This window comes from Podarcis erhardii, assembly GCF_964252035.2.
Source record: "Podarcis erhardii genome assembly, chromosome: 10".
NCBI classification, from domain to species: Eukaryota; Metazoa; Chordata; class Lepidosauria; order Squamata; family Lacertidae; genus Podarcis; species Podarcis erhardii.
In genome coordinates, this window is record NC_138500.1 from 41683206 (window position 1) to 41708798 (window position 25593).

The 25593-nt window shown below is 40.1% G+C and overlaps 1 protein-coding gene across 3 annotated transcripts in view; it reads right to left on the reverse strand.

The window, feature by feature from the left end:
- Positions 1-776: 776 nt before the first annotated feature.
- Positions 777-25593, reverse strand: part of PTPRQ (protein tyrosine phosphatase receptor type Q) — a 106604-nt gene continuing 81787 nt past the window's right edge. Inside the window, exons 54-64 of one of the 3 annotated variants that reach the window (XM_081878556.1) lie at positions 23592-23636; positions 16605-16631; positions 15869-15950; positions 11677-11767; positions 8680-8756; positions 6178-6312; positions 5938-6063; positions 4807-4955; positions 3848-3983; positions 2624-2747; positions 777-1030 (exon numbers count right to left, since the gene is read on the reverse strand). In XM_081878556.1, coding sequence (XP_081734682.1) covers positions 993-1030; positions 2624-2747; positions 3848-3983; positions 4807-4955; positions 5938-6063; positions 6178-6312; positions 8680-8756; positions 11677-11767; positions 15869-15950; positions 16605-16631; positions 23592-23636 — 1030 coding nt within the window. In that variant the 3' untranslated portion in view covers positions 777-992. The remainder of the gene's footprint in view (positions 1031-2623; positions 2748-3847; positions 3984-4806; positions 4956-5937; positions 6064-6177; positions 6313-8679; positions 8757-11676; positions 11768-15868; positions 15951-16604; positions 16632-23591; positions 23637-25593) is intronic. The other 2 variants (XM_081878557.1, XM_081878558.1) reach the window with 2 other exon arrangements.

Genomic DNA, 25593 nt, shown 5'->3' on the forward strand with positions numbered 1-25593 from the left:
TATACCCACCCTAATTTCTAGCCACTGTTAGAGTTACCACCTAAGAATTTGTCTATTCTCCTTTTAAAGCCATCTGAGCGAGTAGCCACCGCCACATTTTGTGACAGCAAAAATCAGATTAACTATGATCTATGTGAAGAAGTGCTTATCTATTCTGCATCTCCTGCCAGTCAGATTCACTGTATGACCCCCAGGTTACAATGCATTATCACTGCACTGTGTATCGCTTCACCCACATAACTGAGTGTTGGAAGCATGGAAATGTACAGCAGTGGTGATGTTATATTATGAGTTATATTCTAGATGTTACTGAGAAGAGGAGAGAAAGGGACATGAAGCAGCAGCCACTCAAGTGTCTCTTGTAATGCCTAGTTACTCCCTAAATCCCAAGGAAATTAGTGAGAGAAAGGGTTGTATCCAATGTAACACTAAGGGTAGGGTTCTGTAAGCAGAAGGATTTTTCTTGTGCAACATAACCTTCTTCTCCCCCTTTCTTCTCCCACCATGTGCCCCCTAAATCTGTTCTGGGAGTTCCCCCAACCCTCCAGAACAGATCTGGGGATGCCATTGGGCACACATGGGAATGGGGGCTTCCATTGTGTTGATGGGAAGTTATGTGCTGGCTTCTGCAAGCGTAATGATTTAGCTGGATACGGATCACAGCATACAGTTAAATGCTTATATTCTATTGCTATCAATGGGACTTATTTGTGATTAGCCATTCCTGGACTGTACCCAATACATATAACAATTTTGTTATAACAACAGGACTAAACTCTGTACAAAAGTATCATTTAATAATTTATAGTATTTATGAAGGCACATAAATAGAGTATAAACTATAACATTATTATTCTTACAAAAATTAATATTTGCTGTTAGTTCACTGTAAGAGGGGGGTTTGTTTTGGCCCCTGAATTATTGAATTTTTTATATTTTTTAAAAAACCGAACACAGTTGTATCTCAAAATGTAAGGTTTTTATCTGTTTTTTTACATGGTGGTTTCTTCCCACTCTAGTTCCACATCACCTAGAAAAGAAACAGACACAATAGTTGAAAGTTTTTAAAATTAATCTCAACCGGTCACACAAAATGGTTTAGAACAAATTAAGAATTAAATTATAAAAACATGTAGCTTCGACTGCTCCTGGTGCCACAAGAAAAGGGAAGGTAATGGAAATTTTCTGTTCTGCAATTTTCTGTTCTGCAGTCACCATAGTAAAGCACAACTTGCTTATTGCTACTTTCCATTTGTGTCACAGAGCCATCCTACTTTACAGTGATGGGAGCTGGGGAAGATCCACTGGTGTAGCAAACATCAAATCCTATGCAGGCAAGATGGTGTAAGTGGTGGTGAGCTTCTTCTTTTACCCTCTCACTGACTGCATGACTAGAGCAGATGTAGTCCATTCCTGGGGTGTGGCCCATGTCAGGGAAATGAAGGGGCTTAAGAGGCAGTGTCTCTGCATCTCCCAACCACTGAAAAGCTGAGGATGATAGAGCTGGATGTGAAGGCAGGAATGTATCGGAAAACAAGAGCAGAGTGATCAGGAGGGGCAAAGCCATGGAGCGCTTTGAAGGCATAGATGAGGAGTTTCTGCTGAAGGGGCAAAGAAGAGGGCTGGGTGTTCATCAGTATGCGGATGATGCCCAGCTCTACCTTTCTTTTAAATCAGAACCAGTAAAGGCAATGAATGTCCTGTGTGAGTGTCTGGAAGCAGTTGGAGAATGGATGGTGGCTAACGGATTGAGATTGAATCATGACAAGACAGAATTACTGTTTTGGGGGGACAGAGAGTGGGCAGGTGTGGGGGACCTCTGGTCTTGAATGGGGTAACCATGCCCCTGAAGGACCAGTTGTGCAGCCTGGGAGTCATTTTGGACTCTCAGCTGTCCATGGAGGCATAGGTCAATACTTGGCAAGGTACAGTGGACGCTCAGGTTGCGAATGTCTGCGTACATGCGGGTTACGATTCGGCGCTTCTGCGCATGCTCAAAGCATGATTTAGCGCTTCTGTGCATGCACGACTGCCAAAACCCGGAAGTAACCCATTCTGGTACTTCCGGGTTTTGGCGGTCCATAACCCAAAAAAAATGCAACCTGAAGGTAACCCGAGGTATGACTGTACTGAATATGGAGAGCAAAGAGAAGGCAAAGGTAAGGCAAAAATTTCATGCATATTCATTAAGGTAGACAGTGACATTGTTGATGGATGTGGAAGGTATGTGAGAAGAGGAGGGCTTAGTAGGAAAGATGAGAAGTGCAGTCTTTTGTTTTCATTTTTTCGAGATGACAAACATCCAAGTGGAAACACCAGACAGACAAATGGAGATGCAGAATTGTGTGGAGGGTGGAAGTTCTGTAGTAAAGAGACAGAGCTGGATGTCACTGGCATACTGATCATAATGAAATCCATGGGATTTAATGAGTTCATCCAGTGACAGCTTGTAGACAGAGAAAACTAATTGGGTTTTCCCCCCAAAGGGCAGAAAACCATAAAAACAAATAAACCCCTGAAATCAAATAATGTTTCTCCATGCATGCTACTTCAATATGGCCAAACACTTGCACATGGCAACCTAAAATAGCCCCCTGTTTTGGTACAGTGTATATTTGTTTACCTTCCATGGCATCAAAAGAGTCCATCTTTTGCAGTACTGAATAATTAACAAAACACACAGGCTGACTGCTCCTCTTGATTGTCAATAAGTCCAAAACGCACTGGTGCAAAAATATATACTGTGCCTGCAAAGTTTGAAAATTAAAGGTTTCTCAGTTTAGCTTATTTATGCATGGAGAACTTGCTTCTAATGGGAAAATGTTTTGAAGTTATTTTGGAATTTATACAAAGAGCACTTCTAGCACAAAGAACATTGTTACAGTGAATTCATGTTTTCTCAGACTCCAAGAGGTTATCTGAATAATATTTGGGAAAGTGGGCTTCCAGGAAAATCAGAAAATTTTTAGGTAAGCATCATTTGATGTGGGCCAGAGTCCAACAACATCTGTTGGATTCCAGGGCTCTCCATTCCTGGTGCATGTACTCAGCTAAGTTCCAGCTGGCTCTCTGTTGCAACATTGTAGATGAAATCCAACTCATCACTATACAGTATATTTTAGCTTGCCCTTTTTTACATTTCTCTTGGTGGGTAACAAAATGTTTCTCTCTCTCTCTCTCTCTCTCTCACACACACACACACACACACACACACACACTCAAAGCATTATTCTCCTGGCTTAACAGTTCATAAGTATCCAAAGATTCACTTAGAAGCCATTTACAGGAAGAGAAGGAAAGCAATGCTAATTTTAAATTATTATAATTATTCTTGTTGTTATTGTTATTATTGGTGCTTTATTCTGGGGGTACGCAGGGGTATGCATACCCTAAAACAATTTGTGAATCTAAGTTTGGCCTCACTGAGTGGCAGTATTTCAATATGAGTAGGAAAATGAGAGTACCCCTAAACATTTTTTTAGAACAAAAGCACTGGTTATTACCATTAATATTTTGGAAACTGCCCACTCACCCTTTTCTGTATTGTATCAGACTTTTAGGAACAGATATGAGAAGACGCACAAAGGAGGATTGCATCGGTTTCTTGCTATGTGCATCAACAGGACTGTGCATGATACTACAGACTCTAAACCCAACCACCCCAATAAAGCCTTCTCCCCAACATGCTGCTTTCTATGTGTTGGAGTTTTTATTTTTTCACGCAGCAGCAATTTATCATTTGAGCCATCATCTGCAGTCTAAAGAGATACAGTCCAAGGGGACAGGCTTGCGATCTCAGCTGCTATTAGTGACAAGTAGGCCATAGCATAGATTCTGAGCATCTTACCAGATTTTGTACCATACACATCCTTTCACTTCTCAGCTCAGCTACAAGACCATAGATATCCACAAAATCATGGTCATTTATATGCTGTGTTAAATGGTCCAGGGCGATATAAACTCCCGTTCTTCCGACTCCAGCGCTATAAGGAACAAGTCAAGACTGAAGTATTTTCACATGAATGTCTAACATCTCTAATGGAAAATCACAGTTGCAATAAAAAGTAGGTTACAGTTTTGACTAAATATAGACAATGATTATTTATTTTTAGGTGTACTTATGTCAGTGAAACCGAACAAGGTACCCCAGAATCTTTTATTGACTAAGCATTATTGCATTCCCAGATTGGTACGATGGTATCCAATCAAAACAGAAGGAAGTTGCTGGCCTGGATTCACTCCTAATAGGGGTAAGAGGGAAAGTGCTCTGGCTTACGTTAATGAAGGCTTTTTACTGCAATTGTCATTGGTCTCACAGTCATTCCTAGCTCCATGCTGTTCTCCAACTGATGGCTCTCATTCATAGACATCTGCTGTGCTACACGAAGTAGGTTCCTCCGGACACTTCATTGGTGTTGAGCTATGGATTGCATGTTGCATGTTTTCCTTTTCATTCCCCCACCCTCCCGTTCTAGCCCTAAAAGCAACATGCCTAGTGACTGCCACATCTAGAAAGAATAGGCCATGTCCCTAACTTAGCTTCATAGTCTATCAAAAGTGTTCACTAGGCCACACCTTTTTTATTATTGGCTTATCACTTGCTTTGTTTACAGGCCTGACACAGGTTTTCATTTTATGTACTGAATATTTTGTTTCCTGCTTATTTTTATGTATATGCCCTTAAGAATGCTATTTATGTTACTGTACCCATTTATGCTATATTATGTGGGGGTTGGGGTTAGGAGGAATTAGATGAAAAATATATAAAATCCTTTACATTTTTTACAAAGGAAAATAATTTATTACCTGCAGTGAACAACTATGGGTGTGCTATCATGTGCTCGGCTAGCACGGATCAGCTTTACAAAATGGACTAATGATGCAGTCGATTCAGGTACTCCATGTTCAGGCCAGGCTGTGAAGTTACACTGACGTACCATCATACAATCCCCATGCTTCCAAATACAAACAGAAAGAAGCAAGGTTTTATTTCAGAATGGCAAATACCGTATTTTTTGCTCTATAAGACTTACTTTTTCCCTCCTAAAAAGTAAGGGGAAATGTGTGTGCATTTTATGGAGCGAATGCAGGCTGCGCAGCTATCCCAGAAGCCAGAATAGCAAGAGGGATAGCTCCTTCCACTGTGTAGCAATCCCTATTGCTGTTCTGGCTTCTGAGATTCAGAATATTTTTTTTCTTGTTTTCCTCCTCCAAAAATTAGGTGCGTCTTGTGGTCCGGTGCGTCTTATAGAGCGAAAAATATGGTACTTTCAACTGCAGCTTGAAAGGCCACACATAACTGGGCTAAATTCAAATAAGATTTTGTTGATGAGAGCCTACTGACTAAGCTCTCCCACCTAAGAACCTTGATCTTGACTGGATTATCTTACCTGACAAACACAATTAAGCATTGATATGCAAAGAACAAAAATCAACCATCCTAAGAAGTAATAGACTCGGTTGGAAGACCAACATTGTAGGTGATTGTTCTGCCTCTGACAGAAGGTAAAGGTAAAGGGACCCCTGACCATTAGGTTCAGTCACGGACGACTCTGGGGTTGCGATGCTCATCTCACTTTACTGGCCGAGCTCCGGGTCATGTGGCAAGCAGGACTAAGCCGCTTCTGGCGAACCAGAGCAGTGCACGGAAACGCCGTTTACCTTCCCGTCGGAGCCAAGCCATTCGAGTACCAAGGTACCACTGTATTTGGAAGCATAACATTCAATATAGTGTATTCATAATGGAATAATAAATATTATGGATAGCTTGATATGTTTTGAATTAAAATCAGAGGTGTAAGCAGCATGGTTTTCACAGAAATGGTAACAAGAAGTGTGCATGCACACGAAAGCTCATACCTAGAACTAACTCAGTTGGTCTTTAAGGTGCTACTGGAAGGAATTTTTTTAACTTTTTAAAAAATCACCAGACCTTACCCTTTCAATCTTTAAATCCCTGATGGTCCAGTCTATTTGAACGTCTTCTACTAATTTAGTAATCACTATATCTCCAAACACAGTCACTGGTATGTTGTCTTCAGGCCAGTATTGATGACATCTTATCTGCAACCAGTATGGAATAAAGTGGCTTATTTTGGGGAGGGGGGAATAACAACATGAAGGCTTTTTGAAAGGGCAATTGGCAGTTACCAAATGTATTTCTTAAGTTCAACTTACCCGTCCTTTTTCAAAACACTGAGTAAGCATAACAAGGGTTTTTGCTCTTGTTTCCCATACCATTCTCCAGAAATCCCCCACTGTGCCTGGTAATGGTCCTTGAGTAGCAATGAATTCATTTGGACATAAATAGCCCTAAAGAAAAGATGAACCATAGCAAATGCTTATAAAGAAAAAGAGCGAAAAAGATGCATTCAGCAAGCCATCTCATTTTCAGCCTATGACTATATTAAGAGAAATGCACCTATTATTGCAGGAGGTCCTTCAGTAACTCAGTGCATTCCCATGGGTGTTCAGAAGGAATTTGGAACTAGAGAGAATGATGTAGGAATCTTTTACTGAACCTATGAACTCTCAAAAATGTTGTACGTGGGGGGATTTATTTATTACAGTTCTAAACAGCTCTTCCTCTTAAAAGAGCCCAGCACAGTTTACAGCATGATCAACTACATGAACTACAATAATTAAAATATTTAAAGCAGAGTATCAAAAAAAATAATAATCCCACATTGGCCAGAATAAATTACACAGTGAACAAAAAAACAAACAATATTCACGTCACAAAACAGATGGCACCATCCGAGGCACCATCCTCCAAAAGCCTGAATGAACAAATTGTATTTTGTTGACACCAAAATGTTAGCAGCAAGGACACTCATAGTTCCGTGAGAGAGAATTCCACAATTGGGGAGCTAGGCCTTGTCTTGCATCACCACCCAACAGATGACACACACCTTTGAGGCCACAAGCAAAGCCTCCCTGTCACATCAAGCTGGCAGGTATTGGAACATAGGATGCTGCCTTGTATCGAGTCAGATGATTGGTCCATCTAGCTCAGTTATTGTCTTCACTGACTGGCTGCAGCTCACCAGTCTTTCAGTCAGAGTTCTTGCCCAGCTCTACCTAGAGATGCCAGGGACTTAGGAATTTTGCATCTTTATCACTGCAGAGATCCTCCTTTAAGTACTTGGGCCCCAAGGTATTCAGGGCTTGATGCACTGGGAGCCAGTACAAAGCTGTGAGAATTGGTGATAAATTATTCCATTTTGCTACCCTGCTTAACAGCCAGGCAGCTGCATTCTGCACTAGCTGCAGCTTCCAAGCCATCTTCATGTGTTGCCCAACATAGAGCACATTGTAATAGTCCAATTGTCAGGTTACTAGGGCATGGTTTCCAGAAGCCAATCTATTCCAGTCCAGCAACAACTGCAGCTGGCCAATGACTCACCACTGGGGACAGGCTTTCCTCACTACTGAGGAAATCTAGGCTCCTGTGACAACATGAGATTGAGGAGTATACCCAAGCTAGAGACCTTTTGCTGTAGAGGGAGCCCACAGGCTGTCTCCCTAATTCCAGGACATTGGAACCACCTACGAATAGCATCTCAACATTAATGGGATTCAATTCCCATTAATTCAAAGTTTGGTGCTGACCTTTAAGGCCCTAAATGGCCTCAGCCCAGTATACCTGAAGGAGCGTCTCCACCCCCATTGTTCAGCCCGGACACTGAAGTCCAGCACCGAGGGCCTTCTGGCGGTTCACTCACTGCGAGAAGTGAGGTTGCAGAGAACCAGGCAGAGGGCCTTCTCGGTAGTGGCGCCCGCCTGTGGAACATCCTCCCAGCAGATGTCAAGGAAATAAGCAACTATATGATTTTTAAAAGACATCTGAAGGCAGCACTGTTTAGGGAAGTTTAATGCTGTATTGTGTTTTTAACATTCGGTTGGGAGTTGCCCAGAGTGGCTGGGGAAACCCAGCCAGATGGGCAGGGTATAAATAATAAATTATTATTATTATTAAGTTTCAGTTTATTAGCCTTCCTGAATCCCATCATTGCTTTCAGACACTGGTCACAGTACATGTGGAGCCCCTCCTGATTCATATGAAGCAATAGCACTGGATGGCATCAGCACTCTCATGTGCAGAAATATACACACACAGAGAGAGATGACAGAGTGGTAGAGAAAGTCCTCACTCTGCAGAAATCTTTATATCGATCTTCCTCATGGATTTGATATATAATCAGAGATATGGTATATATTGCATTACAAATGGAGGCTGATACCGTTTTGCTAATGCCTTAGTTTTGCTGCTTTTCTGTAAAACTGTAAGAAATCAGCCCTCTTGGATCTGGCTGAGGGTTTATTTAGCCCAGAGCCTGCTTCCAACAGCAGCTTTACCAGTTGAGAAAGCACATAACAAACGTAACATTTTGTACCCCTAAGTTACAGAATCTCACCTCATTCTTGCAGGAGAGAGGATTAACATAGCTTTTCCTTGCCACCTGTTCTGTATATAATGTATCAGGTGACTAATAAACAGCTGTGAATTATTTGACCTGTAACTATTTAGATTTTTATTGACTTGTGAGCATAATTCAAAAAAAACCCTAATTATTTTCTGCATAAAATATATTTGTTTCAAACCACACACACACACACACACACACACACTAAAAATAGGTAGAATGTGATAACAATTACAAATGATCCCAAACTTACAGACACATAACTAGCATTGATGTAATCCGATCCAGGTATGCTAGCATCAGGCATCAGCTTCACTCTGTTGTTGTTATCTGTACAACGAAAATAAAGTCAATGAAATGAAATATGCTTGTTTCTTCTATTTGTTTCAAACCACTTGACCTATATGTCTATACTCGTATTTACATATGTTATAGTGTTGATTTTTAATGGGGTACAGAAATACCGTAAGGGTCCTAATATGACACTAAAAAGAGTATAAACCTGGAGTAAAAAAAATTCTACACTTCTTTGTTATAACTGCCGTCTTTGTGTCCAGCAAGTTCTTGGAGTTTACGTACCTTTTGACAGATAATTACTGTTAGCGGGATGCCTATATTCACCTACCTTCTGCCACTGTTAAAATGTGGTAACTGGGGGGGGAGGGGTTTAAAGGTTTAAGCAGTTCTTTACAGTATTTGTCATTTCTGCGTAGCCATGATGTAATAAGAACTCCAAATATGGTTCTTCCTCACTCCTGAATGTGTAAACATAATGCCCATTTCTAGTCTTATGTAGTACAAATAAAGTATGCTACTTTATATTTCAAAACTTAGGGTTCACCCAATCTTTACCACTTAATCCGAGCAAATGTCTACCGGGTTTTCTGCAGACTGACATTCTGTGTACTGACATCTGATTCAGCGCTAAAGCGCAGGTTTCCCCAGGGAAAGCGGTGGGGCAAACAGAACTAAATCCATCTGAATTCAGTGGTGCTTGCTCTAAGGTAAGTGTGGTTAGCACAGGGCCGCATTTAGGTTTGATGAGCCCCTAAGCTACTGAAGGTAATGGGGCCCTTTATATGTCCAGCTGTCCTTTGTCAACAACAAATTGTTGCTGTTTTTTTGTGTTGAATATATGCTATATGGTAATTTATGGACCTAATAGGTATCTAAAGCCATTTGCACATAACAAATTATTTACATCATAGGAGCCTACACAACACAAAACACTGTAGCTGTATGTAGGGTTTTTTTATTTGTTTTTTTATCTTATATTTTGGAAATGTACATCCAGTTTTCCCCCCTTAATTTTTTTGGCGGCCCCCAAAAGAGGGGCCCTAAGCTATAGCTTGTTTAAAGGTAAAGGTACCCCTGCCCATACGGGCCAGTCGTGTCCGACTCTAGGGTTGTGCGCCCATCTCACTTAAGAGGCCGGGGCCAGCACTGTCTGGAGACACTTCCGGGTCACGTGGCCAGCGTGACAAAGCTGCTCTGGTGAGCCAGCACCAGCGTAGCACACAGAAACGCCATTTACCTTCCCGCCGGAGCGGTACCTATTTATCTACTTGCACTTAAGGGTGCTTTCGAACTGCTAGGTGGGCAGGAGCTGGGACCGAAAGACGGGAGCTCACCCCGCCGCGGGGATTCGAACCGCCGACCATACGATCGGCAAGTCCTAGGCACTGAGGTTTTACCCACAGCGCGACCCGCGTTCCTTAATAGCTTGTTTAGCTTATACTTAATATGGCACTGGGTTAGCATTTCAGCCTTAAACTGTTTCCTATTGTGAATTTTAAAAACAATAGAACGCATCCTTCATTATTGTTCATCTTACACAGAAAGAAGTGAACTCCTCTGTTACCTGTGGATTTTATCTGTGGTTCTTTGGCTAGCCTCTTTGCCAAAATGGGGGGAAATGACTGCCCATTTCTTACCACCCAAAATCTTTATTTCAAAAGTAAAGGTAAATTTAAAACCTTTACTTTCCTTTACTTTCCTACTGCCTCCCCCTGGAGGTTTCCTTAATTTATAGCAAAACTGTCCCTCCCTGATGTCTGAAACAAGATAGGATGACTAGTTTATACTGAACTGTGAAATCAAGGCGGTGAAAGTGGCTTCAATCCTAACCCCATTTACTTGAGAGTAAGCCCCACTAAATTCAATAGGATTTACTTTGGAGTAGACATGGTTAGGTTTGCAGCCATGGATGCCTTTGTGATGGGTAATTAATCAGTTCATTAATTTTTTTGTCTTTAAGCTGTCACGAGGCTCTTTGCTGTTTTTGCTGCATAAAAGACCAATGCTGCTACCCTTCTGGAAATTCATTAACTTTGAAAGGAAACATGCAGGGGATGTAGATCTCTTGTAAATATCTGTTGATGGCTGAGATGCACGTTAAAAATATGCATATATTTGCCTTGCTGGACAATGATATAAACATACACACATGTGAAAATGAACATTGGAATGGACTGAGGCATGTTTGTATATGCCCAGCCCTAAACCATTTTGACTGCAGTTTTTTATTTCTATGAACCACTTTAGTATTCTCTAAATGAAAAGTGGATTTAAAATGATTTTAATAAAATAATTAAAATAAGGTAAAAAAATAAAACCTCTGAAACAGATAACAGGAGCAGCTGTTCTAAAAAGTTAATAGCACAGAATGTGGTTACATTAACAGAGGAATGCCTTGCCCCCGTCTCACATCACAGCTAATGCTTAAAATAATACTGGCATTTCTGTCTTATTAACTGAAAAATGAAGCAGTGTTGACTACAGAGAGACAGACCCCTGTCTCCTATGATAAAATCTATCCTCAACTTATAAGTTGCCATATATTCACTCTGATCTTTCGGAAAACTTTTACACAGCACATTTACAAGTATCTTAAGAAAGCATCGCCATATTTAAAGGGAAACTGCCAACAGGTGGATTTCACCTTTTTATTTACAAAAAAAATATTTTTCACTAAGCGTAAAATAAAGATGTTGATACCACTTTGATTATGTTACAAAGCTAAGAAACTATTTGAGACTATAAAGATACCAGCACCTCCAGTTTAATGGCTGTGAGTGAAAGCAAAAACTTAATTATAAAAAACCCACAAAACTCTCAAGTCTGTAATAAGAAATTATCATGTAGTAAACACACTTCTTCCCAGACGTCACAGTGAAAAATAATAATAATAAAAGTTTGAGACACTTTTTAGCTAGCGGAGAGAAAGAATGATTTGTAAAACACAACATACATGGCTTGATGTTGGGAAAACGGTTTTTAGACCTGTTCCAAGGAAGATCAGCATCAGCTGAGGCAAGATCTGGAAGAAACTTGGGAAGTTCCTATAAAACAACATATATGTTAGAATGTATTTGGGGTTGCTTTGCAGATCAGCAATGTAAATATAATATGAAATTTGTTCACTGAGTGGCATACACAATATTACGTTTATAGATGCATAATACAATCTTAAAAAGAAGTTCCTAAACACTAGCAAGGCTATTTGTCTTTGCCCTCCAAAATAAGTTAATATACCTGATAAATGTTTTTGCAAGGTACAAAAGGGAGTAAATAGATCCACTATTTATTTATTTTTTAGAAAGTCTCAGATAGAAAAACTTATTAAAGTTACCGGTACATGTCATCCAAAGTGAAAATTAACTTTTTTTAAAAAAGTTATTAAAAAAATATTTTGATGCATTTTGGCATTTGTATGTCTAAAATAAAATGTGGCAATGATACCAAAATAGAATTCAGGTGAACCATTCCAGTATGAGGAAAGATTTGGAGGGGTTGAGGTGTATTGAATTTCTAAGGACAGCTGGTAACATTACAGCTGGTTACAACAGCAGTTTCAGATGCTAAACTACAGAACAGACTGTCAGGCTGAACAATCTAAGCTTATATGAACTTTCACCTTGGAAGTCAAGATGAAGTCGGAGTGCCACTTTCTGTGTTTTTGTGTGTGGCTTTTAATGGAGGGAACTAAATAAGGAGAAAGCCTTTTCCTGAGTTGCTTCCCTTGTAGCTATGATGGCCTCGTGCTTTGCTACAGTATGAGAACAAGAAAGTATTTAATCAAACATGGGCGATTGGCAATTTGTTATTCCTCACTGACCTCTGCCTCAGTTCAGGAAGGACAGGAAGATGTATACTGGGCATAACGAATAGGGATAAGGAAATACATGAATGAATCACAGCCCAGTTCAAAGTATTAAATGTAATCTACAATGCAAGGGAATAGAAGTGGCATGGCCAGGTCACATAAAAAGTAGGGTACCTCAATGACTACTTTTAAAAACTTATTTTAAAAGCAAATAAAAGCAAATTGTTGTGAAGATTCGTTGCTTTCACCACCCACCTATCCTCAGCTATTTTCATTTATTTCGACTTCCTGCCAACACTGTCATTTGTTTTCTTGAGGTAAAATACTCTCATTCAAACATATTTCTGTAAACAACTCAACGCTCATCTAGCACCAATTGAACATGGACTGAAGTTATGGGCAAAGTTCAAAACTTTGCAAAGCAAAATGATACCATGGATAATTATTTCCACCTACCTGCTAATGTAAAGTCCATGATACAGAGATGCCCTTTTTGATTTTAACATTTTAAATGCACATGCACATGGAAGGTAGCATGGTATACTCCTAAAGGCTTTGTATAGATATTAAAAAGCACTACAAATAAGATGCTACCCTGAAACACTCCACAGCATGACTGCCAAGGAGAATGAAAGACAATCATCCAATGCTATTCTCTGAAATGGACCCTGGAGACAGGATTGGAACCACGTTAAAACAGTGCTTCCGATACCCATCCCACTAAGTTGGCTCAAATGGATACTAAGGTCAATAATATCAAAAGCTATGGAGAGCTCAAGGAAGAATAAGAGCTCAAGGAAGAAGAAGGAGTCACACTCCCAGTAAAGGTCATCCAACAGGGTGACCAAAGTTGATTCAGTTCCATAGCCAGGCCTGAACCCAAACTGAAATGGGTTGAAATAATGTTTCATCTGCACTGGAAACTTCACTGCAGATTGCAACAGGTGTGGATGAGGCATCAAGATCACTACAAAGGCAAGCGACTTTGTCCTCAAAGTGTCTTGGGCTTCCAAAGGGCATAGAACTTCATTCCCTAGAGCAGATGCTGGACATTACAAAAAGGCTTCGTGTATGAAAAAGCTCCATACACATATAGATTCATACGGGAGTAGGCTATTTTTGAATGACCTTACAGTACTTTCAGGGGTGGCTAAACTGTGGCCTTCTAGAAGCTGTTGGACTACAACTCTTATCATCCCTGATCATTGGCCATACTGACCAATGGGAGTTCAAGTCCAACAACATCTGGTGGGCCACAGGTTTCCCTTCTCTGCCTTACCACTTGTTTTTATGTTTTATTATTAGTGCTAGTTTACTACTATTTTAACAGAGTAGTGTGCTACAAATGCAACTCTCAGTTTCCCTGTCCTAGTAAGATGGAATTTCTGCTCTTGTTGGAAAAAAGAGCTCTCCATGCACTGTTCAGAAGTATCTTATGGTGTGTTCATTATTACATGCAGACCAAGACTGCTTAAGAACCATGATCAAGAATCTGTAGGAAATACTATTCATCTTATCACTCTTTTGTTATTATTTCCTAAGTGAGTGAAACATTATAATCCAATAGTATAACTGTCAATCGATTTTTTCTTCTTCATTATTCACAGATCCAGACAATGAACACTTCATGGCAAATCTATAAATCCAAAATAATAGAGTCACTGGAGAATGACAAATGATTTTTAGGATAGTAAATGACTCCATGTGCTGGTAATGATGAACACAACGCTACTGAGATAACAAAAATGATCTATTTCTGAATTTTTTTTTAAAAAACGATAGCCATAGAAAATAAGTTACTTACAAAAACAATGAAAAGTCCAAGACTTAAGCATAGCTTTGGCATGACATAGCTATTATATAAATTTCACACACTCTTTGGAAGACCTATCTGTTTTCAACAGGAACAAAGGCTCTCGATGCTACGAGATGAGACATTGCTGGTTGTGATCATACATAGCATAATCCATTGCAGACTGCAGCTATGACACCTTACAGAGATGAGCGGGTGCTAAACAAGAGTAACTCTCATTTATCTCGGAGGGATTTATAAAAGAAAAGTGTCTGGAAGGTTGGTAAAGGCTATAGGTCAGTGGTGGAGCACCTACTTTGCCTCCAGATTCAATTCCTGAGAGAGACTCTCTGAGAGAGGTAAAGGTAAAGGGACCCCTGACCATTAGGTCCAGTCGTGACCGACTCTGGGGTTGCGGCGCTCATCTCACTTTATTGGTCGAAGGAGCTGGCGTACAGCTTCCAGGTCATGTGGCCAGCATGACTAAGCCGCTTCTGGCGAACCAGAGCAGCGCATGGAAACGCCATTTACCTAACCACCAGAGTGGTACCTATTTATCTACTTGCACCTTGATGTGCTTTCAAACTGCTAGGTTGGCAGGAGCAGGGACCAAGCAACGGGAGCTCACCCCGTCACAGGGATTCGAACCGCCGACCTTCTGATCGGCAAGTCCAAGACTCTGTGGTTTAACCCACAGCACTCCTGCCTAAAACCATACAGAGCTTCTGCCAGCCAGTGTGGACAATACTGAGCTTGATGGAACAGTGTTCTGATGGTATAAGGCAGCTCCCATTGATCTCTGTGTTCCCAGGCCTGAGATAGGACTCCAATGTGAATTATTATTCTTTCCTAGAGGGCATTCAACTCACCCATGTTTGGGCTGCTGGGAGGAGGAAATTTCGCCTGCTTCAAGATTCTATACCATCCTGAAACTTTGTGCCCATTTTCCAGATACTCCATGTCTCCTTTCCCAGTCTGAGAATGACTCATTTAAAACTCCTTTCAAATTAACAGTGGTACCTCGGTTTATGAACCTAATCCATTCCGGAAGTCCATTCTTAAATTGAAACCGTTCTTAACCCAGGCGCGCTTTCCCTAATGAGGCCTCCCACCGCCTGTGCCCTTCCACCGTTTGGCTTTCATTCATAGACTGAGGTAAAGTTCTCAAACAGGGACACTACTTCCGGTTTTGTGGAGTTCGTAAACTGAATCGTTCGTAAACAGGACTGTTCTTAAACTGAGGTACCACTGCACAGTTATATTGCTGAAATTGCCATTTTAAAAATATATGGATTTCTCTAAGATTAGAGTCAAAGGGATAATGAATACTTGGTGTCATTGCACAGGAGGCAGAAGGAAGGTATGGATAATTCTGATCGCACTGCAACAAGGAGACTGTAGTACCTAAATGGATAAACTGGTAATTGGGTCTTGATGATAAAGGCAAGAGTCCTTCATGGCCTTGCTTGCTTAAAATGGACATGAAATGTGACACATGAAATGAGTGTAGGTCTTGCAATGTTGTGACAACTGCTGGTAACATACCAAAAATTCTTCCTGAAACTTTAGGTTGTTGTTTGTACAAAGCTCTTCAACGTGTTGTAGAAAACATTTCTTGCCTATTGGCCTAGAAAACATTTTTAGAGAGAGTTAGTGGTTGCCTAGGATTTAATAATCAGAATTGAAATATATTGTTATCCAGATGTATAACAAAGATTAAGAAAAAACACAGTAATATGAATAGTTTACAAAAGGGAATAATTGGCTTTACGTTAGGAATTGTTTTGAAATAATAACCTCTTGCCACTTCAAACCTCCCCTGATTTAGTTGATATAACACAACTGTTATCTACAAACTGTGTGTTACAAATGTGATTGCTCCAAAGTTCAGTTGTTTGATATTTATGTGTGTCTGCAAAGTCACCTCTCAGTTCTATTCAAGCACATAATGCTTCTTTTGTCACACAGAAACCATTCTATACAATGCAGGGCTTTAGATATATAAAATATAGCAGTGACTTCATTCCCATAATTACATGGTTTTTAAACCCCAAGGAGTTAAATATCCCTATATTACTTGCCAAGCTAAAACACAGACATGCAGGCTTCACCCCAGAGAGAGAGAAAGCATTTCTCCAGTTACCATGCAATTAGTCATGCTTTTATGATTTATACACAGTTTGGAGCTTTTTCTAATAAATATACAAAAAGAAACCACACATTGTGATTCACCAAGCTAGCAAATCTATAGCCACAATGTAAAAATTAGCAGTCAACTTACTTGATGGATTTTCTATAACTAAGTAACCTGTAATAGAGATTATGTTAAATGATGTAAGTTGCGAGTCAAAGAACACTTTGCATTCTGGTTAGGTTGTAGACACAACAGAGAGGTCAAAACTAAGAAGTAAAAAATTAATTCAATATTCCAGATGAATCAATTTTAAAACTTATTTGTGCTCCTTGTTGTGGGATACCAAAGCAGTTGCACCAGTTCTAAAATACTCTTAATTTTTTTACTAGCATGGAAATGAGATCTTGGTGCTATGGAATATCTAACTTGATTTGTATAGTGCAAAGATAATTAAGCACAAGGGTTTGGTGGATTAAATGTCTTATTTGGAAAATATTTCTGTTTAGAGAAAAGTTCACACTGTTTCTCTCTTCATATCTTCCTTCAAACTCCTGTCTTCTCCAAAGCAGTAGAAAAATCCAATGTTTCAAAGCACATCCTGTTATGACATTATACACCTTAGTGTTGCTGTCTGTCTCCCAAAGAAAGCTTTTAAAAGCACACGCTGAGCTCAGATGAACTAGTCACACATTTAATAGCAATCTGCTTCATGTATGCATGCAATGTAAACTTTTCTAAATCGCTCAACACCTATAGTCAGCAGTGGCTAGTATCTTGAGCTTGGCTGAGGATTGGTCAGTGGGCTGCAGCCTGACTCCTCCTAGTTGTAGATGTTTGGCAAAGGACGCATGGTTTCAAGAAGGATCAAGGAGTTAACAGGTGCTGCTAAATTCGGGGATGCCTCCAGGATGACCTCTCATTTCCTGAAGGGAGGGTGCTGTGTCGAAAGTGGCACATAGTATTCTCCTGTACTGCATTTGGCACAGGGTGATATCAAAACAAATCATATTCATGGACTGATGTCCATTGATTTCAGTGGGTCAGCTCTGAGTATGACTAACTGGATATCATTTCATCACAGAATTGCAGAGTTGAAAGGAAGGCAAAGGGTCGTCTAGTCCAACCCCTTGCAATGCAGGAATCGCAACTAAATCACAACTAAAGTGTTCCTGACAGATGACCACCCAACCTCTGCTTAAAAACCTCCACCTCCTTCTGAGGGAGTCCGTCTGTTGATGGTACCCAGGCCCTCCAAATGGGAGTGGCAAATACAAGGTAAGAAGCAGCCTAAAGTCTGAGTAATAAAATCTGTACTGTAAAATGAGAATGGAAAGGAGGTACCACAAGATAGGAGAAAATTATTCCTATATGCAGTCACAGCAGCAAGAATACAACTTGTGAAGAACTGGAAAGGAAATTACATACCTACAAAAGAGGATTGGTTAATGAAATTAACAGAGTTTATAGAATTGGCAAAATTAACTGGGATAATAAGATACCAAACACACCAGAAATTAAGGGCAGAATGGTTATGGTTCAAAGATTACATGAACAAACACTGCTCTAAAGATAACATGCTGATATGTTTAGACTAAGCTTGTAAGGATGACCTGATGTTATATTATAATAGTACCATAAAAGAAGTAATTACAGTGATAAATGATATGCAATGTAAATAAGAATTTAGATGATTTAAAGATGGTGGGGGGAAGTCACATGGGTGTGGTATTTTATGTTCCTTTTGTCCTTACTTTTTCTTCTTACTTTTTCCATTTATTTTGTGGTTAAGTGTGTGTATCTTATTGTTTTGTTTGTTTGTTTGTAAGTACGCCTAAATAAAACATTTAATAATAATGATGATGATGATGATGATGATGATGTAATATAAATTGTATTCATTTATGGGGTGGGGGGGGCAGATTCAGAAACTGGCTTCCTAATCTATGAAATTTAGAGAAGGATGTGAGGAACAGAGAACCATTCTTTATAATGACCTTGTTCCTATAAACATTTCTAAATAGCAGCATACTTCTCAAATTGTTTTACCCTAGTATATCAATGAAGAACCTGAATTCCAATGACCAACTTTTTTCTATCTGCTTTTTAGCATTTTGTTAAAAAAACTGTGTGCAGTAGGGTTCAGTATAAAAATGGCTAGAGAATTTCCCAGCTTCCATCTCTTGCTTTCAATGGAAGTTTTTAGGAAATTCATTTATTAAAATCGATTTCAGAATTCTGTTGCTGAAGTTCTGGTTCTGCAGAACAGATTGATGATGGATGTGGCTTGTGCATAGGATACTTCACAAAAAAATAATACAAGAAAGTCACATTAAAATTAACCTAACATGTAAAAGGAGAACATTGCATGGGAAAGGAAGTGATACTCTCAGGGAAGCCATTGCTGAATAGAAGTCCTGAGGTGCTTCTATAATGGCGAGGAAAGAAGGACAAATTATTACAATGCCAATGTAGAAATTCACTAGCTCAGGGGCAACTTGCTGTAATAAACTCGCCCAGCTATGTAGCTAGATCCTATTTTTAAAAATATGTTTTACATGGACAAAAAATGAAATCATGTGTTGTACAACAGGTATTCATAAACTTATCTAAATCGATAAATTGGTAAACCAAAACCAGGATAGTTCTGCTAAAAAACATAAGGTTCCCACTGAAAAAGCTGAACATTTTTTAATAAAGCATTTCTCAGTGGAGATATTTGTGCTTTCTTGGTGATTTATTTTTAAACTTTCAGTTAAAAGGGCAAACCATGTGTCGTCAATAGAACTAGATACAATTGCAGCTTAATTGAATTAGGGATCATGTTTGATCTATGCCATGTTTAGATGTCTACTGTACAAAACTTGGTTTTGAGGAGTTTAGTGTTTCAGAAAGAGTGGACACCAAAATGCCCTTTCTGCTAATTTAGGCTGCAATCCAGAGAGTAAGTCACTTTGAACTCAATGGGGCTTCCTTCTCAGTTGACATGTACAGGCTTGCGCTGTTAGTTCTCTATTCAGGCAACTATCTTTGCAGTTTTGTAGTAATTCAAGGACACCATTTTATTTCCGACTGGAAAATTCAGTATTGCAATAAGACTAGCCTATGAATGTTTACTTGGGTGTAAGTTCCACTGCATAGGCATATTCCCAGATAGGTGTGCACAGGATTTCAGTCTGAATTGCTTTAAGGTTCTTAGAATAAGCTTTTTGAAATAAATCAGACATTGCTCTGTTAGCAGTTTGGCTTTATTCATATAACACCCAGCTTTACTTGACAGTCTGATCCTGTGGATGTTTGGAAATACATGCCGCTGGGTTAAGTAGGGTTTAATCCCATGAAAGGTAGTGTAGGATTGCAGCCTACAATGCCATAATTAAATATCAAATAATAAAATCTGTGTTAAGGCAGCCTGCTCTGCTATTGGACCTTGTGTGAAATATATTTTGGAGCCCCTTCTCAATTTTGGGGGGCTATACACCAGTGCCTAATTACATACCTTCTGGCTGGAGATAAAATATTATTATGAGAGGAAGAAATTTAATTAAACATGGAAAACACAACTTCAGAATCTATAGGAAGAATAGATGGATTTTATGCCTAATAGTAATCGACATGACAAAGTTATTATTAGAGAAATGAAAACAAACGCAAATGATTGTATAAACACAGCATATGACTAAATTATAATTTATGATAATTTAAACATATCTATGCATTTGGTGGGCCCCTGGAAGCTTTGGGCTTTTGTGTTCTACATACCCTGCATAATATGAATAAGAACATAATATGAGCTTGCGGGATCAGGCCATTGTTGCATCCAGTCCAGCATCCTGTTCTCACAGTGGCTGACCATATGTCCACCACATTATATGTCTGCCACTGACACTGCATGTGGGAATGGGATTCTTCATCCATCTGGATCAGATCGCATGTGGGTAATATCAATGCACCATAGTTTGAGAGGCTACATGTGGAGAATCCTTTGCTGAATCGGTAGCAGGGGTATACCTAGTGATTGGATAGGTTGGTCCCTGCCAAGGACCCAGACAGTGGCAGAAGAAGCCGCTCAGGCACCTAGGGTGGCACGCCCAGGGGAGGGGCAAGGGCAGGGCGGGCACACTGCGGGGCCTCTGGAGTATGCCTGCCTCCTCCCACTCAGCCACCCCACAGCTGGGGAAAGGCAGTGGGTGGACCTTTTGGGCAGCATGGAGCCTGTGTGCGCCCGAGCCACTGCGTCTCTCCCAGGAGAGATGCATGGCTTGGGTGCACTGCAGGCTCTGTGGTGACTGCCGCCTGGCATTTTGTCACCCCCCTCTGTGGTGACACCCGGGGCGGACCGCACCCACTGGACCTCCTTTACTCTGCCCCTGGGCCCAGGCCCAGGCTGATTGTAGAGAAATCTAACTTCTCCACTCTGACTAGGAGTGGCTAGGAGCCTGTCTGCCCTTCTGCGCATAACCCAGGCCACTCCTACACTCTTCTGCAAGGGATACGGGCAGGGGTACCAATACAGCTCTTTGCCAATGGCACAAAGCAGCTTAGGTATGCCTCTGATTTGCACATGCAAACAGAAGTTCAGATCAAATGGTTCTGATTTAACTGTTCGTAGGTAAGGGGATTGATCCTAGGCTCTTCCTTCTGCTCTCAGCACTGGCCTCCTCTGGGATGGGAAGCTTATTGTACATAGCACCATAGGATATATGCAGGTGAATTAGGACCAAGAGTTAAGTGCATTATATAATTCCTAATACAAAAGAAAAATCCAAGCATACTCTGCGCAAGGAATGTAAACTTGTCAAGGACACAGGAATAGGGACCTTTCAAGGGACAGGAACGTTATTACGCCATTGCATAAGTTTTCTTCAAGTTGCAGACCACTAATAATGCAATATACTTGTGTACAAGAAACCTATGCAAGAGATCCATGCCTCAGTACTTTATTACGCAGAGATTCAAAATAGATTAATGGCAAAATAATTGTGTTGGTCTTTAAGATGCCACAAGAATATGTTGTATTTGGTGCAACAGAATAACATAGCTAATTGGCTACTGCTTTGTGAGACGTATCTGAGTGATAGGTGCAGCCTTTGAGCCTAGCTGAAGTTCCATTCCAGCATGACATTCTCCCCTTCCCCCTCACTCAAGTTTTTTTTTTGGTCTAAATTTTATAAGCCATTTATTTATGTTGGCAATGGTGACTGGAGTTCATGTTGTCATACAGCATCAGCTTACTCTCTGGGTCAATCTGTTGAAAATCTATGGGGAATTACAGCTTGTTCAATAGAAAACCACAGAAATGAATGAGCAGACTAAAGGCTTAACTCATAAGCACCACAAGCACTTGCTAGGAATAACCAAGGAAGTAATTTTCAATGAGTTAAATGAGATTTTCATAGGTCTAACCCTTCAGGGACAGTACAGATCAATAATTCCTTATGAGAGGCCCTTACAATAGTCCCCCACCCAACCAATGTACTGGAGCTCAATATCAGGGCTTAAGACTACTTCATAACAGTCTAAGACATTCATACACAAAGACAGTTAGCACATTTTGAGCTGGCAGCCCTCTTGGCAATTTCTGAGCTTCATCTTTCCCACATTCAGAGGAGTGGTTTAAAAAGGGGGGACACAGCAGCAACTGGCAATAATGTCAAATGCTGTTATTAAGACAGCACTGAGATTTTGACGTGATCCAGTGCATATGACTTTTAGTCTTCAATGTTGATGAGAGAAGGCACTGTTATCGGGAATTTGTAGAAAATGTTTTTCATGCATTAAATACGCAGTTGCTACCTTGGCTACTGTTACTGATCCAGTCTAGACAACTCTGGTCAAAAAAACAACAGCTCACATCACCAGCAGCCAATTATGTGGACCAGATAGGGAAGCAGCACGATGCTGTCATGACATGAGTAAGTTTTGCCACATGTTGTGGAGGAGGGAAGCTAGGAATAGAGCTGTCATTGTGAGTGGCAGCCTTGTTTTATCATATTGCGTAGTTCTCTAATTTTTATGAATTTATTCTAAATTAACTGGATGCTTTATAGGAAAGTCAGTTGTGTTGTAGTGCTTAGCATGTTGGACTAGCACCTGGAAACTGGGGTTAGTATCTCCACTGGTGACCTTAGACTAGTCACTACCTCACAGGGTTGTTGTGGAGATTAAATGAGGGAAGGACCATCTACAGCACCTTGAATTCCTTGGAGCAAAAGGTGGATTATGAGTGGGGGGAAATAAACAAACTGATAATAGTCAATCACCAATTGTTGTCCAAGAAAACTTCAGTTTGAAGTTCTGACTATCCGAACAAATACTATTCTTGATATACAAAAGTCAGAATGTCTAATTTCATGGGGGGGGGGAAGTACTTTTGTTTTCATTAGTACCAGCAATAATCATTCTCTTTTTATCTACCTGAAGGTGGCTTTCTACAGCTGCCTCACATGAAATTAGTTATTGGAAGATTACATATTGTTTTATAATGCAGATCAGCACAGGTTTGGCAAACCTCAAAAATAAATTATGTCCAGCTTTAACTGGATGTTTTCGAAATGAACTTCTGTAATTTCTGTTTGAATCCGCTCTGAGGGGTTATGCAGATGGCCTTTTCACACTGTAAACATGTATTATTTTTACTTGGGATCTACACGTCTGTACAAGGAATGATTTTTATTGCAGCCATTTAAAATAGAGAAGTTGCAATGCCAACAGTACTTCCTTTTCTCCCATCAATGTCCCACCACTGTGCAAACCTTCGTCTTTCAAAAAATTATCTTTTTGAGTCCTGTGTACACCACTTTACTACTTTGATTTGTGTTTTAAGGCAGCAAATAGGTTTCTAACCACAGCAGGGCTATCTCTTGCTCATCCCTGCAAGGGAATAGAATATTACACTGATATGGAGCAGTACTAGTATATAGCACTACTGAGAACATCTCAATTTTTCGGCCATCTGGGAAGACCCTGTGTTGCCTATTGAGGATCATTTTACAGTACTAGAAGTTTCAAAGTGTGCCTAAGGCACTGAGAGAGAGAGCAGTTTTATCAGATGAAGGCCAATAAAGCATATAACACACAAGTGAGCACAGCACACTAGAAACCACACAGGGGCTCTTCAGCCATGCAGTAACTTACTGGATGACAAATATCTCCTTGCGTCTAAAGAAAAAGGAGGAATATCTGGAAGCAAAACCCATTCAGAATTAAGTTTTCAAATAGGGACAAGAGTTCTTATTTAGGTAAAAGGTTGCATATATTAATTGATGTGTAGACTTTGAGAAAAGTGCAGAGCTTTAAATACAAAACCTATGAAACTTTCATGCTTTTCTCCTGAAGTAAACTACTAAACACAGAAAAAAATAAATGCCCAGAAGCAGACAGCATAAGTCAACAGCTGTAACTCTGCCAGCCGCCTTCAGTTTGCGGCAGTGAAATTTTTGAGCAAAGTAATGTAAGCCACCCATCTTCAAGCTACATCATATGTTACATTAGGTGTCTGCTAACCCAGGCAGTTGAATTTGCATCAGAAACACGGATGAAAGTACAACTTGGCTTCATAATATGTAATTCCAGCCTTTCTATGGACCATCATTTGGGAGGCTACAGGTTTTCAAGGTGACAGCTTTCATTTAGTTTTCTGTGACTTTAATAGGATATAGTAATTCTTGACAGAATTCATCAGTCATTAAATTAGAACTCATTTCCTATAATATAATATTTATGTTTTTTCAAAACCTAAAATAACTAGGCTCTGTACACAAATTAAAATACAGGGGTTTTGGTGGCAAACTGGACCACACAAACAATATTTGTGGTTTTTGAGTTTTTTAAAAAAGAAAAAAACTTGGAAAACCACTTCAGGTTTGGGGATGGGCCATTGAAAGGGGATACTCAGAAAGCACAAATAGGGTTTGAGGCAACAAGGAGGAAATATTGCACACCACTAGTACTAGCTGTAAAAATCAGCCAATTTATGTGCAATGATCACACAGAAGACTAGTTCACAGCATAAGGTGAATACACAGGAGTTGAGGACAGGGTAGAATTCCTTGTATCCTGTAGACATGATTGCTGCCACCAACATGAACAAATACTTTGCCAAGTTAGGTGAGCTCCAGAACTTGGGACACTAGCGCCTTTTTACAAGCATGAGTTGAAGTACATTTCATTCACTGTTCTATCCGTAAACTTGCACAAGTCAAAATAGATGGAGGGTCCAACACACTGTGCTACCTTTCATGCGAGTTTGGCTCACAAAGACTCTGGGCTAGTCTCTCCTGAAGACAGGACAATAAGGGCTGAACTATATGGGAAGTTAACTGTGCAGTTCTGGCCTTGAGTGCAGGTCACCTTCCACCTCCACACTCAAAAACTGCCAGTGTGTGAGAGACGAGAACTGGGACCTTAGAATGGGGGTAGAGGAGCTTTACTTGCCATCCCGGCTGAGGTCCAACCTGGATAGTCCCCTTTCTCTCCTGCAATTTGCACTGCAAAAACATCTGGTTGAAATCAGAGGGACTTTTTTTTTTGCAATGCAAATTGTTGGAATAAGCCCCCAGATCCAAATCAAGAGTGGGCAAATTGTTAAAACACCCCCTCCGCTGCACCTCTCATGCTACGATTCCTGTGCAGATTAGAAATCCAACGCTGGCAATTTGTTGGGGGAAATCCATGCAAAGAAGTGCAAAAGTACCCACATAGGATCACGTGTAATTTGGCCCAAAATTATTTTGCAATTTGATCCAAAACCAATTCATGGTGAAGTATTTCTATTTAACTTGTTTAGTGTCATTAAACCCAGTTGAACTAATTCAGCATATATTCAGATTCTCAGGCAAAGATTCCCATTTAGGTGGCACATTCTGATGTGCTACCTTAAGAACCCACACTCATGTTTTCCAATACACATTTCCTTGCATTGTATCAAGGACCATGCACAAGCAAATGTAAAAAGAAAAAAGAAGAAGCCTTTTGGATATGGCATCTATAATGGCCGTGAGCTGTAGACTGGGATGTAATAACTTAATATGAACAATGTTTATGTTGTGTTTTGTATCTTTGAACTGCAGCCTGCTCTTCTTCCAGGGAGCTCAGAGGGCTATGCATTTTCAGCTTCCCTATTTTATTCTAAAACAAT